Below are 19,218 nucleotides of genomic sequence, written 5' to 3' on the forward strand. Positions count from 1 at the left end.
CTAAAAGGTTAGAGTAGGCTATTGAGGATAATATAGTGGCATGGATTGAAAACTGGTTGACAGAAAGGAAACAGAGAAGCAATAAATGGGACTTTGTCTGGGTGCAGATGGTAACTAGTGAGGTAGTGCAGAGATTTGTGGTTTGGCCTCAGTTATTCAATGATATGAATGAGTGAATATATATTAAAGAGGTTGCTAATAGCACCAAAATAGGTGATTTATTAAAATATGAAGAGGGTGCAAATAGGTGTCAAGGTGACAGACATAATAAATGATTTGTCAAAAATTTGGCAGATGCAGTGCAATGTGGATAAATATGAAGTTACCCACTTTGGCAGAAATAGCAGAATGGAGGTCGGTTATTTAAACAGTCTGTAGGAAAGAACTGCAGATGCTGGTTTAAATCAAAGGTAGACACAAAATGCTGGAGTAACTCAGAGGGACAGGCAGCATCACTGGAAAAAGGAATAGGTCACGTTTCAAGTCGGAACCCATCTTCAGACCTTCTGCAGCTTTACAGGGCTTGATCTCTATTTCTAGGAAAGGATATACCCTTACCATAAAATAAGTGCAGTTCACCAGACTGACTCTTGGGTGGCAGGATTGCCTTTGCTCTAGTGACTAGAGTTTAGAAGAGAGATGATCTTATAAAAACTAACAACATTCTGACAGGGTTAGGCAGGCTGATGTTGAGGAGGATGCTTCTTCTAACTGGGCTGTCTGGAAGGAAGCCAGATTCACAGGTTTAAGGGCAAAACATTCAAGACTGAGCAAAGATGTTTTCTGATGTGAGAATCATAAACCTGTGGAATTCACTACTATTTTCTGAAAATGCAAGTACACCACATCCACTGGTTTTCCCTTGCCAATTGAATCCTAAAAAAAAAGCTCCAAAGGCTAACACTTTTTCTCTTTCAGAAATCCATGTTGACTAATAATGGGTGGTTTTCAAATGCCCCATTATCTCATTTTTTCATGAGAGATTCCAGCACTTCAATAAATGAAGAGTGTTAAATTGTCATATGCTCAGGGACCTTACTTTTCCCATTTTTAATATAAGACTGAGCAGTCTGTAGTTTCCAGTTTTCTCCCTCCTTTTTTTACGAGAGGCCGGTCCTGACTTACCATCTACCCCAGTGGAGACCCTCAGGCTATCTTTACTTTAATGGACTTTATCTTGCACAAAACGTTATTCGCTTTATCCTGTATCAGTACACTGTAGATGGCTTGATAGTAATCTGGTATAGTCTTTCCACTGACTGGATAGCACGCAACAAAAAAGCTTTTTCACTGTACATTGGTACACATGACAATAAACTAAACAAAACTACACAGTGGAGTAGCTGCCACTCTCCAATTAGAGCTCAAGTTGTTGATTATATTCAAAAAGGAGCTGTAGATGCAAACTCTCTTAACTGGAGAGAAAAACAATATAGTATAGAGATTGAGAGTCAGTCATGATTATAATGAATGGCGAATCAGGATCAAAACCCCAATGGGCTACTCCTGCTCCTGTTTCTCTTTGTTCCGATGTTTCCAAGTTCCCTTTATGGGACGAGTTGAGGACCAGAGGAGAGCAGCATTTGGTAGAAGCAGAAATGCAAGGAAAAGTATTTTCTAAGCAAGGAGTGATCATGGTCAGAACTCACTGACTGTAAAAGTGGTGGATAAACAGACCATTCACAGGGGGACTGGATAAGCATTTGGGGGAAATATACGTTGCATGAAGATGTGGAAATAGGAGGCAGCAGAAACTTAATTGGATGAACGGCATCTTTCCGTAGTATAACAATTCCATGAGAACGAAACATATACTATATTACCAAGTAATTTAACTGTTCACATACCTTCAGACCCTCCTTACCCACAGCTCCAGCAACACCTTTTTGGCCTTTATGGCCCTAAAAGAGAAAAAGTGGTTAATTTTAACCATCAGTACTGAACAGGCTTGTGTAAGATGTGCAGGGAAGTAAAATGTAGCATCATGGAAAACTGAAATACTTGATCAATTTTCATTTCAACTTGACCTTTTGAGAGTAGAAACCAAACAGCCCTTCAGAAGAGAGAATTAGAATCATGCCCCTGTCACTATGAAGTGTTGCAAGATTGGAAGATTGGAGTTGGAACGACACAGTTGCACAGCTGGTAGAACTGTTACCCCAAAGCTCCCACAATCTGGGTTTGGTCCAGACCCCTGGTGTCTGAGTGGAATTAGCATATTCTCTCTGTCTCCATATGGGTTTCCTCCAGGTGCTCCAGTTTCTTCCCACATCCCAAAAATATGTGGGTTGGTTGGTTAATTGACCACTGTAAATTGGTCCAAGTGTTTAGGTGCACGGTAGAATCTGGAGACAATTGATAGGAATGCAGGGAGAATAAAATGGGATTATTTTTAAATAAAGCGAGAAGGTGCTTGGTGGCGCAAAGGACCTGTTTCTGTTCTGTGTGATTCCATGACTCTATGGAACCAAGGAATAATTAATCACAGTGGTGCTGGTGCATGCAGAGACATTGTTTTGTTGCTATCCAAACAGATCAAATATACAATCAGTTCATACTCAAGTACAATAAATAGAGCAAAGGGGACGATAGAGTGTGCAGAATATTATAGGCAGGAAATAGATTTAAAAGAACATAATGATTTTTTTCAGATGGTAGTAGATGGTAGTAGATCCTTCTCTGGTAAGAGCACACAATGCATTGCCACACTCAAGATTGCACTGGAGTGTGGCAACACATTGTGTGCTCTTACCAGAGAAGGATCTTTGTTCTAATTATTGTACTTGAGTATGAACTGATTGTATATTTGATCTGTTTGGATAGCACACAAAACAATGCTTTCACTGTAAGTGACAATAATAAGCTTTAACCTAAACGTGCAGATAGTAAAACCAGGGACGAGCCCTCAAACAACAGTGTGGACTGTGATACCATTGACATCAGTGGAGCAGCGGTAGAGCTGCTGCCTTTCGGCACCAGAGACCCGGGTTCAATCCTGATTACGGGTGCTATCTGTACGGACTCTGTACATTCTCCCTGTGACTGCATGGTTTTTCTCCGGGTGCTCCGGTTTCCTCCTACATTCCAAAGACGTGCAGGTTTGTAGGTTAATTGGCTTCTGCAAATTGTGTCTCGTGTGTCGGATAGACCTAGTGTACGGGTGATCACTGGTCAGCGCAGACTTGGTGGCCTGAAGGGCCATGCTGTATCTCTAAACTGTTTCCACGCTGAATTTCTAAACTAAACTGCGACAAAGCAAAATTAAAATCTATCAACGCAACTGTAATGTCACTCTACTTTACATGGCAGCTTGATGCAGATGGCAGTATCCTCATCTGTGTGCAAGCAGGTTGGGTTTTCAATCCAATCCAATCCAGAACCTAAACTCATGGTTTATCCTACTACTGTCAATGATTTCATTGCACAATTGAAAGAGTAAAGGGGTCTTTCTCTCTCCTGCCCAAAGCGCCTCTCCAGCTAACTACCAAATAAGCATAGCCTTTCCTCAGATCATACAATGTTGCGGAATTGATAGGATAAATCGCTAATGGACATCAAAAGGTTTCATAACCAGGATATCTTATGTTGCAAGATTCAGTCCTCAATAATATTTGGAGTAGCACAATATAAATGATTGATTGTTTTTTACCTTAAATCCGGGTAGCCCAGGGGGTCCAGGAGGCCCTGTGGGACAGGATACTGTACACTGAGAAACAGAACGAAGACTCTTAGTTAAATTGCTCAAAATATAAGAGCAAGCATTCAAATAAAAAATATATATTCTTGTAAATTATTTTCCTCCCACTTTTGGGAGTTCTGGTTGCTATGCCAATGGGCTCCCTCTAATCTTGTTCCCTTTGCAGATGATCAATAAAGTGGTTCAAGAACACAGTGTTCCGTGATCCTACTGACAAATGGGATGTTTCAAATTTGAGAACTAACCAAAGAAATAACGTAGACACAATGAACTGCAGATGATGGTTTACAAAAAATTACCTCAAGAATGTGCGCTCAGTCCCCCACTCTACTCTATAGGTCATTAGGTCATAAGTGACAGGAGTAGAATTAGGCAATTCGGCCCATCAAGTCTACTCTGTCGTTCAATCATAGCTGATCTATTTCTCCCTCCTAACCCCATTCTCTTGCTTTCTCCCCATAACCTCTTGATTCCTATACAAATCCAGAATCTATCTTTCTCTGCCTTAATAATATCCACTGACTTGGCCTCCACAGCCTTCTGTGGCAAAGAATTCCACAGATTCACCACTCTCTGACTAAAGAAATTTCTCCTCATCTCCTTCCTAAAAGAAAGCTTAAATTCTGAGGCTATGACCTCTAGTCCTAGACTCTCCCACTAGTGGGCACATCCTCTCCACATTCACTCTATCCAAGCCTTTCACTATTCTGCATGTTTCAATGAGGTCCCCCCTCATTCTTCTAAACTCCAGCGAATCCAGGCCCAGTGCCGACAAACACTCATGATAGGTTAACCTCTTCATTCCTTTACTCACGACTGAATAGCCAGACACAGTTCCAAATCCATCTTTAGGTTTGTTGTTGGACGAATTACAAAATTCTGTATAGAGAACTAACTTTGAAATATTTTGTGCACTTACTTCACCACCTCCATCTCCTGCTGCACCTGGTGGGCCCTTGGCAATGGAGAGAAGCAGTGTTTAGCTATTCGTGTTGTGCAAAATATATGAATCCAAAACGTGACACAAAGTCTTTTCTAATGGTTACATTATTTTGTGCAATTCTATTTTTGCTTCAGATTTGACCAAGAATATTGATTGCAAGAGGACATAATGCATGATCCTAATAGTGGAGATCATGATTTATTCGCGAGAGATCAAATAGTTGGAATGGATCTTCAAATAAAGTCTGAGCAATTTAAATTGAGGATATGACCTTGTATTTAGGATATGACCTTGTATTTCGGATATTAACTTGTATTTCTCCTGAGTAGAACTTGCACACAATGAGGAGCAAATATGTAGAGCAATCCATAACCAACGGAAATAAGGTCATAAGGAATAGGAGTAGAATTAGGCCATTTGGCCCATCGTCTACTCCACCATTCAATCATGGCTGATTTGTCTCTCCCTCCTAACCCCATTCTCCTCCCTTCTCCCCATAATGTCTGACACCTGAATCTATCTATCTCTGTCTGAAAAATATCCACTGACTTGGCCACTACAGCCTCATGTGGCAAAGAATTCCATAGACACGTCACCCTCTGACTAAAGAGTGGTAGTGAATCTCTAATAGTGAAAAAGAGAGGTGGAAAGGATAATGGCGAACTTACAATAGGTCCCAGAGGTCCAGGCGAGCCAGATTCTCCTTTTGTTCCAGGTTGACCCTGATATTCAAAATTAAACACAAAGCTGAAAATCTCCTGTGGCTTTGTAAGATATAAGAAGATAAAGTTTGCCAAAGCCTGCAAACAATATATTCCTTTATTCGTCCCACACCGGGGAAAACGTTTGTAAAATCATATTAAACTGAAAAGGCATTGCTCTGGAGGTCAAACCAAAGTATTTAATGGAGGAATGTAAGAATCAAGTTAGAAAGCAAACAAAAAACTTTATAAACTCAATAATATCATGGAGAGCTTTGGATGAAAGAAAATAAAAGTACCACAGCTTATAATGCATCTTTTGTGACCTCAAAAATAATTGAGTTCATGGTGCACAATTTACTCAAAGTGTCACACAAAATGGCAGAATGACCCAGACCTGATAAAACCATTTTTGCAGATTAAGTAGCAAGTATTGGCGATTCAACAGTGATAAACCCTAGGTGCTTCATCAAAATTTCTGCCAGTGTAGCATTTTCACAATATTTCATTGGATTGTATGTTCCAGGTCTGAAGTGGGTCTTAAAAACATAAATTGCTATCTGAGAAGTATGAACTGAGCTGCGACCTACACAGCCAGGTCAGGATGTAGAAACGAGAAACTGCAGATGTTGGTTTATACCAAAGATAGACATAAAGTGATGGAGTAACTCAATGGGTCAGGCAGCGTCTCTCGAGAAAAAGGATGGGTGATGTTTCGGGTCTGAAGAAGGGACCTGACCCGAAACGTCACATTCTTTTTCTCGAGAGGTACATCCAAGTTAGGTCAAGTTGAGTTTATTGTTGAATGAACAAGTATGGTAGGTACAAGTAAGGTGAAAAATGTTGCCTACAGCAGCATCACAAACACATAAATACACAAAGGCAAATTATACATAAATTTTAGACATTCCACATAAAATGTCTAAAAGAAGACCGTGCAAAAAAAAGGAGACATTAGTGCAGTGCAAAAACATAATTCGAAAGAACAAATAAGCCTTTGGCAGTGGCAAAGGTGGTCCATAGTATTCTATTGTTGAGGCAGGATTTGGGATGAACAAATTGGTTCAAGAAGTTGATGGTCAAAGGAAAGTAGCTGTTCCTGAACCTGGTGACGTGGGACCATGCTTCTGCAACTGCAGTCCAATGGTAGGAGTGAAAAGGGGGTGATGGCCCAGATCCTTGAACATAGATGCCACCTTCTTGAAGCAGTGGTCTGAAGCACGGGCACAGGCCTCTAGGAGTGGCCAGTGCCCGTGATGGACAAGGGTTGAGACCACGACTCCCCTGAATAATTAGAACTGCCATACCAGGCCATGATTCAACCAGTCACGATACTTTCTACAGTACATCTGTAGAAGTTTGTTAGAGTATTCAGAGAAATACCAAATTTATTTAAACTTCCCAGAAAGTAGAGATGTTGGCACTCCTTCATGATTCCATCTATGTGCCTGGCTCAGACTCAATTATCCACCAAAAATGCATATTCTCAAGTTGATGTTCCCACACTCATTAGTCCAGAATTCATCTGAGTGGCTCACTGACTGTTTGCCACTTACCTATCTGCTAAACTCTGAGTTAGTCCTCCATCAAGATGTTCCTCAAGGAAGCCAACTTTGAATTGATTGGAAGATATGCGTTCAAACAATAGCAAATGGCATTTTTTAATTTGATTTAACTGTCAAAAAGCTAGTTTCTGAATGTCGCATACACAAACATTGCAAAATTAAACATACATTTAGCTATCGTTAAAAACTACCAATAACACCAGAAAATAGTTTAAAACTTGACATTAACGCAACTAAATTACAAATAAAGGCATTTCCCTTATTGTTCCTCTCCAATAATAAATTAATCACAGCCTGTAACTAGTTCAGCAGACTTCATTGGGAAACTGCGAAGGGCTGATCTTCAGTCTGGCCTGCCTGAGGAACACAATATCGGAGAAAAGTCTGTGACCCTGCATTCACACACATGTGTATGGCCATCCCAAATATCCCTTTAACCAATCAGTAAGGAAGAATGCATACAAGAGATTAACAAAGAAATGATGTTTAGAATTAGGTATCACAAGATGCTGGAGAACTGGGAAGGGGGAGGGGAAAGAGAGGGACAGAGGAGCTTCTGTCTTCACTGTCTTCCTGTCTCCATCTACATCCTTTCTTTGTCTCGCCCCCTCCCCTGACATCAGTCTGAACAAGGGTTTTGACCCGAGAACGTCACCCATTCCTTCTGTCCTGAGATGCTGCCTGAACCGCTGAGTTACTCCAGCACCTTGTGATACCTTTGATTTGTACCAGCATCTGCAGTTATTTTCCTACACATGTTTAGAATTAGTTCAATGTGAAATCATGTAGAGAAACCTAAATAGAAAAAAATAATATTAAAAAAAGGAGATAAAATAAATAGAAAAAATAAAAATAAATGCTTGAATTTTTGATTTTATTAAATAGAGTCATACCACATGAAAACATACCATTCGACTCACCATGCCATGCCAATTGTTTTTGCCCATCCATTCTAATCCTATTTGCCTGCATTAGGACCTTATCCTTTAATGTCTTGCATTTATAAGTGTCCATCTAATCTTCAGTGCTAATTCATCTCTTAAAAATGAGGTTCCATATTTGTAAACAATAATTTTAGTGATTGTCTGGTCGCAATTAAGATATACTTAATATTTCATCTTAAATCAGTGCTATCTTTCTCTAGCCGGTTTAGTGGTGATCTCGTGGGTACATTTCACAAGCTCAAACCCTTCAAGTGTATAAGTGCTAAGTATTCTGTTTAGATACTGCAGTAACAGACCTTGGAGGGGAAGAGAATCAGCAGCAGCTTCTGGTTTTGTTGCATTTAATAACATGTATGGAGATGGGATGCTTCTGTCTATTTGAATCCTGAGCCTGTTAAGCGCTCACCGTTATTTCTGTGGCAAAATCCAGCCCATAGAAGCTACGACATATTTTAAAAACACAGGCTTTTTAACTACATATGACTGTTTACTCAACATAGCAAATAACAGTCCTAATCACTATTTACAACATTTGTCCTAGTCCCCTTCACCTTATTTTCCCTCATCTTGAATTACAACATACCTTTTGGCTGAACTATTAACCCTTGAATTAAATCATTTTTTAAGATGGTGTACAGCGTGCTAAAATTACTCTAAAGTTCACTTTATATTACCAACCAGGGATGAAATCTGTTCTGCACTCAAGCTTCCAGGATCTATAGATTTGTGGCTGTATTCTCAAATGTTCACAAACAAATGAAGGGGAAAAGATTTAATAGGAATCCAAGGGGTAACTTTTTCACACAAAAGGTGGTGGGTGCATGGAACAAGCTGTCAGAGGAGGTAGTTGAGACTGGGATTATCCCATTATTTAAGAAACAGTTGGACAGGTACATGGATGGGATGGGTTTGGAGGGATATGGAGTTAGATAGAGCTCTAGGGGCTTGCGGAATCAAGGGATATGGGGAGAAGGCAGGCACAGGTTACTGATTGTAGATGATCAGCCATGATCACAATGAATGGCGGTGCTGGCTCGAAGGGCCAAATGGCCCCCTCCTGCACCTCTTTTCTATGTTTTCTATGTTTCTATAAGCGCAGGGAAGCAGGACTAGTGTAGCTGGGACATTGTTGGCTGGTGTGGGCGAGTTGGGCAGAAGGGCCTGTTTCCACACTGCATAACTCTAAGACTCTACGACTCTATGACGAATTCATATTGACAAAAGCTCTAGATGGAGGGATACAAAGGGACAAACGTCCTGCAGCAGTTTTGTGATGGTCACGTAGAGTGATTTTTTGCTAAACAATATTTCTTTCTGGTCATCGAAACTCAAGGAGGGTATGTTGGTGTTGGAGTAGCAATCATTTTAAATACTCAGAATTATACTGGATTCAGTTACAGTATTTGGAAACCTCTGAAACATTTGGTCTGTAAACATGTAAATATAAAATAATAAGGAACTGATTTAAGTAGTCAGGGAAACACAGATCAAGGAGACCTTAACTTCAAAGTAAACCCAAGTTGTACAGTGATGACAGTTCTTCATAGAAGAATGAATGTAAATCTAAATTCTCTCACCGTCAAAGTTTGAGAATAGATCAGCTGTTAATTTCCAAACTACACCTAATAGTTTTCTTTTTAAAAAAGTGAGGATATTAATGGTGTGGAACCAAGATAGGTAAACAAAATTAATATGTGGGTTAATTATTATATAACAGAAAGGCGGAATATGGTCAAAACATTAACTGGCCTTTTCCTGCTCTTGATCCAATATGAATAAGTTTAAGGTGAGGGGGGAAAGATTTACTAGGAACCTGAGGGGTAACATTTTCACACCAAGGGTGGTGGGTGTATGGAACAAGCTGCCAGAGGAGGTAGTTGAGGCAGGTACTATTGCAACGTTTAAGAAACATTTAGACAGGCACATGGATAGGACAGGTCCTGGGGGATATGGGCCAAATGCAGGCAGGTGGGACTAGTGTAGATGGGATATGTTGTTTGGTGTGGGCAAGTTGGGCCGAAGGGCCTGTTTCCATGCTGTATGACTTTATGACTCTATGGTTCTATGAATAAGATGGATTACTCTTAATTATGATCAAAGTAGTTAACACTTATTTGACTATTTTCAGCATGAGCTCAATTAGAAGACCACAGTAGTAATACAATATCCACGTGCAAGGAAAGCTACAGCTGCCTAGTTGCAAGACAGGCTGACCCAGTAAGAGTAGGATCTAACAGCAGTATTAACCAGACAATGAATAAGGCAGCTGTGCTACAATGATGATTTGGTGGGAAAGTGCTGTGGTGTGGTGTAGGTTAGCGACCCTCTTTGTAATCACCCATGCAAGTGCTATCTCCAAGATCTTGCGCTCCATGATTTATACATGGTCCCAAATCCACACCTTGGGTTTTGTTTTGCTCGGTCTCATTTTACTTTTGATCATGGGTTTGAGCTTGTCCAAAACTTCAGCAAATTTAGTTTTCATGGTAAAAACATTCCAGTTAAATTGTCTGCATCTTGCAGTTATCGTGCCTGCCTCCATCATTAATACACCTACTTTGAAGCAACAGGGGTAATGACCTGATAAACTGGACATGAGAAGCCCATTTCTCTTTCAGATTTTTTAAACCTCATAACATCACTATCAAAAGATCTAATTGTTATTGCACTGGGGTCAACAACTTACAGGTGGTCCTCGAAGTCCAGGTTCACCATCAAGACCATTTTCACCAGGTGGTCCCTGAAAAATTAGATGGCAGCAGATAATGAGAATGGTGAAATGTTAAGATTAATGATCCCACTTACGTGTTCAACATAACTTAACACAAATTTTAATTTAGTTAAATGTATAAAAGAACTGAGATTCAATTAACAACCTGTACAATGCTACGTACAATTCTGAGAATGATGGAAATAAATAAACAGACACAGAACATAGAACAGTACGACACAACAATGGGCCCTTTGGCCCACGATGTTTGTGCCGAACATGATGGCAAGTTAAACTGATCTCATCTGCCTGTACATGATCCATATCCCTCTATTTCTTATACTTCCATGTGCCTATCTAAAAGTTTCTTAAACGTCACTATCGTATTTGCCTCCACCACCATCACTGGCATTGTATTCCAAGCCCCCACCACTCTCTGTGTTGCCCCACACATCTCTATTAAACTTTTCACCTCTCCCCATATAGCTATGCCCTCAAGTGTTGCTCATTTCCACCCTGGGAAAAGGAATCTGACTGTCTACTGTATCTATGCCAAATATTAAGCAAGTTATATATTGAGTCTCTAACTTTAAGAAAACCCTCAATTTACTCAACGGTCCTGAAATGAGTCAAACAAACAAAATGGATTTGTTTACTTACTGGATTTCCACTTTTTGACACCCCCTGCAGAAATACAAAAAGAAAAACCTTTATTAAAATGTATTATGTGAATGATTGATTGTATTTTACATCCTAATATCAATTGAATTATCAGAAATATTTGAACTGTAGTCGGTCATGCAAGAGCGCTCAATGTTTTGCCAGACTCTTGGCTCCTTCTATCCCTTGGACATGGGTTTTCCAGCATGAGATGCAAGACAGCAAGCAAAATAATGGAGAGGATCATGTTCAACCTGCCTTATTCCTTGTGCTTGATGACCGTACTATTCCTGCAGCCCTACGATACATTTGGATTCAGAACACTTTAGTTCAGTTCAGGTTATTGTGACATGCAGTGAAAAGCTTTTTGTTGCGTGCTTTCCAGTGAGGGGACTGTACCTGATTTAAATTGAGCCATTTACAGTGTATAGATACATGATAAGGGAATAATGTTCAGTGCGAGGTAAAGCCAGTCTCACTGGCACTACCATAAAGCGTGAGCAGAGCAGTCTGCAAGTAGTGCTGGACTTTATGTGGTGGATGCTGAGTCTCGCCCCAGGCCCCCATGGCTTTTCTCACTGTGTCAACACCCATTTCAATAGCTTCTAATGGTGGCTGATAGTTAGATCCATTTAAAAGCGGTTGAAGATTTACATAGCATTGTATTAAAGAGATTAAAAATTAGAAATTATATTAATTTAAAATAGATTTTAAGCGATGGAACAAAAGTATGTTTCATTGAATGTGAAAATTAACCAAAATATTACGAAAACATAATAAACACTCATCTGAATGAACCTTTCTAATTCAACTTGGTGATCCTATTTAAATGAGGAGGCTGCAGTGCATAAGTGAAGATGAAAATTTACAAAGTGTACCTGGCTTCTCAGTTAATTCCATTTGAGCTCTCTCCCTGGACATTATCCCCGAGTCTAGTAGCAAAGTCGGACATCAGATGCCCCAATTAAGTTCCAGCTCTTCTTGATTTAAACCCTTCATTGTGACTGATCCATGCATTACAACTCGCCCAGGTTCCCCTATCCTTAGCTGAAGAGCAGAATGACACAGATTTTAAAATGTGTGCAGCATCTCAAGAAGAACTTATTACATGCAACTACTGCATTTTGCACCAGGAACTGCACCCACTGCATTTTACTAACATATAGACTCTGCTTCTCTTTCTTTCTTTTCAAATCTTTTTATTAAATTTTCAAAAAAATGATAAGCATAACAATGATATTGATACATAGGGATTAGGATTACATTAACAACAAATGTAACCTAAATATAAATCCAGTTTCAAAATACATATAGGGTATAGACCTCCCAGTCTCTATGTTATTATAGATAAAAAGATATAGTCTCTGCTTCTCATATGCAAGAAAAATGGATGGTATGAAAAGCACCTGTCAATTTCTTCAGCCATAACATTTAGTTGGGCAACAACTTGTGTTCATGCAGCAATCTGATAATGTAAGGATCTAAACCTAACAACCTCTGGCCTTTGTTGTTAAACAGTGAGCCATTGCAGTATAAGTGGGGATTAATAACATTGATCCAGCAAATTGGACATATGTTATTGGCTCTTTGATAAATGATTCAAATGCCAAGCTTCAGGAAACTGAGAATCAAAGACGTAAGGGAAATTAGACTTACCTCAAAATGTTGTATAATTCTTACTCTGAACTCTGGTTATTCCATTATTCTACTTTCGCATGATTTTGCACTACTTCAGATTGCACTATTATCTTTGCATCTTTCTGCTATTTTGCATTTGAATTGAATTGAATCAATTTTATTGGCCAAGTATGTATACATACAAGGAATTTGCCTAGGTGCTTTGCTTATAAGTAACAACACGATATACAGTAAACAATTAAGAATAAAACATTATAATTTAAACATGTGAAGAATGAAATAAAATACCAGAGCAAAAGGAGGCTACAGACTTTTGATTGTTGCTTGTGGAAAAAATCTGTTTTTTATGTCTGGCTGTGGTGGCTTTGACAGTCCTTGCAGAGGGAAGAGCTTCAAAGAGTTTATGGCCAGGTTGAGAGGGGTCAGAGATGATCTTACCTGCTCACTTCCTGGCCTTTGCAGCATACAGTTCGTTGATGGGGGGAAGGTTGCAGCCAACAACCTTCTCGGCTGATCGAACGATGCGCTGCAGCCTCAGGATGTCATGCTTGGTGGCTGAGCCAAACCAGACTCTATGATGGAAGGATAAAACTGGACCATCATTGCCTGTGGCAGATTGTGTTTTCTCAGCAGCTGCAGGAAGTACATCCTCTGTTGGGCCTTTTTGACTGTGGATTCGATGGTGGCCTCCCATTTAAGGTCCCTGGAGATGATGGTTCCAAGGAACTTCCAGATCAAGATCAAGATCAAGATCAATTTATTTATTGTCACATGTACCATAAGGTACAGTGAAATTTGAGTTACCATACAGCCAAACTAAGTAAAAAGCAACAAGACACACAGCCACATAAAATAAAATTTAAAATAAACATCCACCACAGCGGATTCCACATTCCTCACTGTGATGGAAGGTAATAAAATTCAATCATCTTCCTCTTTGTTCAACCGCAATCGGAGCTGTTGAACCATCCGCAGTCGCCGCTGCCGACTGTCCGAAGCCCTCGCGTCGGGATGATCAAAACTCCCGCGTCGGGACGATTGAAACTCTCTCCGCGGCATTGAGTCAGCCTCTTCTTACCAGAGACTGCGGGCTTCACGATGTTAAAGTCCACAGGCCCCACGGTTGGAGCTCTCCACAGTCGATCCTTGGCAAAGGATCACAAGCTCTGCATATTAAAGTACGCACCCCGCCCGTGGCATGAAGCGCCAGGCCGGTCTCCAGGAAAGGCTGCCAACTCCTCGATGTTAGGCCGCAGTGGGGACGGAGATACGATACGGAGAAAAATCGAATCTCTGTCGAGGTAAGGGATTGAAAAAAAGGCAGCCGATGCTGGTGGCGCCACCCAATGGAACTTAAATGACTCCACAGATGTGACTGTGGTGTTGTTGATGGTGAGTGGGGGGAGGGGAGGGGGAGCTCTCCTAAAGTCTACAATCAATTCCACTGTCTTAAGAGCATTTGAATTCATCTCTGTGAAGATCCATGAGGTGCAATTCAATGCAAGTTGGTATTTAAAGAAATTGAGTGATATGGTAAATATGGAAGATTTTCTGAGCTTGATGATTAATGCATTAAAAAAAGTCTGTGTTATTACTATACGCCCAAAAGAATGCTGTTTGTAGACTTAACTTTAATGACCATCATTTTATTTGTGGCAATCACCATAAAGGTAGTTTGGCATAATTTAGAATTATTTTGTATTTGTTTCCAAGTGGCCGAATGGCCTCCTCCTGCACCTATTGTCTATGTGATTGCTAACTCAGACAGTTCCTTGACATCAAGGTTGATTTGTTTGTCCTGAAATGCCTGATGAAGTCCATGTGGGATCCATAGGAGCTCCTTGAAGAAGAGGTAGTGCACTCTTTCTACCATTTTTACTGAGTTTCTCAGTTCCCCTGTAAAGTGTAGGAAGAAACTGTAAATGCTGGTTTACAACGAAAATAGGCACAAAATGCTGGAGTAACTCAGCGGATCAGGCAGCATCTCTGGAGAAAAGGAACAGGTGACGACCCAAAATGCTGCCAGACATGCAGCCTGGCCCGCTGAGTTACTCTGGTATTTTGTGTCTTTCCCAGTAAAGTCCTGGATAGTGCTCTCCATTTTGATAACCAAGTGCAGAAGATTCCCACAAGTAAGTGATGTGTTACTTTTTTCTAGGAGGCTTTAAGGACATCCTCAAAGTGTTTTCTGTGTCTTCCTGGCATGTCCTTGGTGTGACAGGACTTGAATTAGAGGGCCCAGATCAGGATTCTGCAGTCTGGTCTGCAGCTAATTTACAGTAAATTAGACATTGATTCAGTATCACAGAGTCAATCTACCAGCATATTCTAGTCAAAGCAACTCCAATAAGGATTTTGATGTGTAATTGTGCTACAAAGATAAATACTTACCGGTGGACCTTCTGACCCAGGAACACCAGGTGGACCCTATAAAAATATATTATTGGAAAATTATTACACTGGTATGTTATAGGTTGTATGCATGCAATATCCCATTAGGTTACATAAAAATGAAATCTCTGTCTCCATTTTATCTTTAGACTTAAGTAGAATAATAAACCATTCTTAAATGCATTGTTTTAGTTTTGAACCTGGATCATTTTGCATAAGTGCTGACGTACTATCTTTTTCCAGGATATGAAGTGAAAATTCACCTTTGGTCTCATGCCCATCAGAAGGTACCCATGAAACAATACTATACTATTTTGCTCGCAGCTCGCAGCTCGCATGATTTTTTTTTAAATACTTTAACACGCAACAGTGTTAACAATTCTTGTTGCAACTGCAGGAGGTAGAGAAGAGAAAATGTCACTGGTGATGCAAGAGACTGTAAAGTATGGTTTACATTAAGAAAGAGGGAAGAACGAAGGAATGGTGGGAAAAGGAAGTTCAAGCGATAATGAAAGGAAAGATGTTTTGTGTTGGTTTGTGGTTGTGTGTGTAATTGCTTATTTTATTGCTCTTACTGTTGGACTGTGGGTGACGAAATCTCGTCCAAAAGACGTTTTTTTTTTTGGATGACAGTAAAGGTAATTCTGATTCTGATTCTGAAGTGAAGAACACTGGAGAGTGACATTTGAAGGAAGAATGTGAAGGAGTTGCGTCAGAGATTTCCAGCATCTATGGGGGGTTTTTAAGTTTCATTTCCTTTAAACCTGGAAGTGATGGAAGGGAAGAAGGTCGGTATGCATCGATTTGGGTATAAAATCACCAAAATGTTTCAAGAAGAGCACAGCTGTACACTTCCTAATACGTACAAAAACTATGAGCAGAATTGAGCCATTCGGCCCATTAAGACTGCTCCGCCATTTGAGCATGGCTGATCTATCTTTCCCACAACCCCATTCTGCTGCCTTCTCCCTGTGAACTTCAACCCTTACTGATCAAGAACCTGTCAATCTCCACTTTGGCCTCCACAGCCATCTGTGGCAATGAATTCCACAGATTTGCTAACCTCTGGCTAAGAGGATTCCTCCATTCTAAAGGTATTCTTTTATTCTGAGTCTGTGCCCTCTGGCCCTAGACTCTTTCACTATTGGAAACATTCTCTCCACATCCAATCTTTCTAGGCCTTACTGCCGTTTGTGTTCATTTTGAGCTCGTAACCTTGTTGTGGTATTCAGAAATTTGAAAAAAAATACTGAGACTTATTTCTGTTTTGAAAAATCTGTTGCAAAAACTGTAAGAGTTCGTTTTCTAGGTTGGTGTATGTTTAGTGCATAAATATATCATCCCAGTCCAAATTACATGGCACATTAAAAAAAAAAACCGTGGAGAATATTTTGATTATCACTTGAACTGGTTTTGGTTGAGAAATCATGATCTATGAATGTATCAAGCCAAAATGTTTTTGGAAAAGGTGTTAGGGACAACTGTAAGAGAGACCACAATTTATTTTTATCTAGACAGAAGAACTCATTGGAAAATCTGTCACTTCCTTTATTCTGGAGCAGGTTCAGAGAAAGAGAAATTAACTTTTTAGTCTCAACTGTATCTTAGGTTCCCTGCTTAAATATTTTAATAAGGCTCCTACCTGTTTTAAATGGAAACATTTACCTTGTAAATTGAGACTTGGTTGAAACGCCGCATTTTTGAAAGCACTACCAAGTTTATCACCCGATGTACAGACTAAAAAGTGAGGTACCAGACAAATGAAAATTGCCTTCTACAAACTTGCCCCTAACCATTTAACATATTCAAACATTCTTATTTTGCTGTAAATTTTAATTAATAGCAGTGAAAGCATTTAAAGAGCAATAAGTACAAGTAACAAGGTGGACAGTTACTTTTTGTAAGAATAATGAAAATTAAACTCAATATTGTTCAGCAAAAAATGATCTACAATTAACAATTAGATACAATTGTGAGCAACATTAAAAAAAATATATCCTGCAGTTAGATCATTTCTATGGTGGAAGCTTAGAAATGTGTGGGGTATATAATGTAGAACTTAAGGTGGGATAAATATTGTGGAATTTTAATGTTAGCTGGATAGCACTACATTACCACGTTAATCCAAAGTTGATATCTAATGATTGTTTTACTTTGAACACCAATAAATTCAACAATGTACTTCATTAAAACTACATTTGCAGCTCAAACTGTTCAAACCATTGTAAATCAACCTATCTAACTGAAAACAACCTTTGTCTCCGTCTTAATGGCAGTACAGTGTGGAGAAGTAAGAAGATGCCTTAACATTCCAAAATATGAAAGTCGACTAATTACTGTGTAGCATTGATTATTGGCATCTTGTGAATTGTACAACCTAGTTCTTAAAGTTGAAAGAAATATTGTTGTTCAGAATTAATGGCTGAACAGGAGACGAACTACCTGGTATCAGACAGGATCAAGTCTTACTAGTTAATTTGATGATATGGGCTGGTCTCAACTAACCTTGATTCTCCTCATCCACAGAAGATGAAACAGACCTGTTGCTTATTCTGGCTCATTATTCTATAGCTCTGTATTAGAAAGTTCATATCCAGGGACAGCAGATGGGGGTCAGGTCATGTTCACTGATTATTCAAATCCTCCATCATGCAAAATAGCATCCAGAACCTTACTGCCTGGCTCAATCAGAAGAACTACCAACAGTGATAGTTTGGGCCACAAATGAAACCTGTGAATCTACCCAGGAACGAGTCAATATCTTCAGACTAGACACTACTGAGGAAAGAGTAAAAACATCTCTCGTTAACCTTTACTGAAACAAATATTTGGCATTAATATTCCAGGTAGTTAAGTTAAAGCACAAGAGAGGCACAAAATGCTGGACTAACTCAGTGGGTCAGGCAGCATATCTAGAGAAAAGGATTATGTGACTTTTCGGATCTGAAACCTTCTTCAGACCCGAGTCTGAAGAAGGTTCCGACCTGACACGTAATCTATTCCTTTCTGCAGAGATGCTACCTAACCCGCCGAGTTACTCCAGCATTTTGTGTCTATTTGCTTGAAAAACCAGCATCTGCAGTTCCATCCTATACATTAAGCAAACTTCCAACTCACAACTTTCTGTCTACTGAAAGTTGTAGTTTTCTCTGAATTTATAGTCAGACTCTAAATTAGAGAATCCCTACCATCTTTAATGCTAAAAGGATGTAAAATGCTCGCGGATGGTCAGCCACATTACAGGTGCTATGTTAGCATAAATTAACGTTGTATTATTTCTATATCAAAGTAATATCATTTGAGGTTTTGTTTTTTTCTCATCGAACAAAACGCTTTACAAGAGCTAATATTTGGTTAACTCATTATCAGACAAATATGTATTTTGAAATCTGTCATAAAGTCTCATTATATTTGAAATAGTTAGGCCAACTCCATAAAATCGTGACTCAAGAATTTCCTTGGGAGCCTTGAAATTGTATAATTTGTGTCTCTCACAGCACGAGTTTAATAGCAGCCTGAAGATCATCAGATTCCTTGTTAAAATATATATAGTTCAGCATCTGGTAAAAGAGTAAAGGCTGCAACATGTTGCAGTAATTGTTAATTAGCTCAGCTTCTAGACACTTGCAGCGAGATGAAAGGGAAGGATTTTCATTAGCTCCCCTGCTGATATTATCAATGATTTACTGTATCTGGCTGCTGTTCTGAGGTGTTGGAGTTGTACCTTTCGGCCATGACAATGACATTTTGTGTCTGTGTCTTGGTACATTTCTACTCAAGTCAAGTCAAGTCTATTGTCACATGCACAAAGTACAGTGAGGTGCCAATGCAAAGAATATCTTATATGCAGCAGCATCACAGGTACATAGACTCAGACAACACATAAAACATAAGATATACATACATTTGTTCAGTGAAATTTCATTTGAGGTTGAGGGAAAGTGGGCATTATTTTTCAAATGCCTAATT

General features: G+C 39.5%; 1 protein-coding gene across 1 annotated transcript in view; it reads right to left on the reverse strand.

Annotated features, from left to right (window-relative positions):
* col9a1c (collagen, type IX, alpha 1c) overlaps positions 1 to 19,218 on the reverse strand; it is an 88,969-nt gene that overhangs the window by 36,535 nt on the left and 33,216 nt on the right. Inside the window, exons 11-17 of the mRNA XM_078397564.1 lie at positions 15,250 to 15,285; positions 11,221 to 11,244; positions 10,537 to 10,590; positions 5,309 to 5,362; positions 4,611 to 4,652; positions 3,650 to 3,706; positions 1,848 to 1,901 (exon numbers count right to left, since the gene is read on the reverse strand). Coding sequence (XP_078253690.1) covers positions 1,848 to 1,901; positions 3,650 to 3,706; positions 4,611 to 4,652; positions 5,309 to 5,362; positions 10,537 to 10,590; positions 11,221 to 11,244; positions 15,250 to 15,285 — 321 coding nt within the window. The remainder of the gene's footprint in view (positions 1 to 1,847; positions 1,902 to 3,649; positions 3,707 to 4,610; positions 4,653 to 5,308; positions 5,363 to 10,536; positions 10,591 to 11,220; positions 11,245 to 15,249; positions 15,286 to 19,218) is intronic.

This window comes from Rhinoraja longicauda, chromosome 4 (assembly GCF_053455715.1).
Source record: "Rhinoraja longicauda isolate Sanriku21f chromosome 4, sRhiLon1.1, whole genome shotgun sequence".
Taxonomy (NCBI): Eukaryota; Metazoa; Chordata; class Chondrichthyes; order Rajiformes; family Arhynchobatidae; genus Rhinoraja; species Rhinoraja longicauda.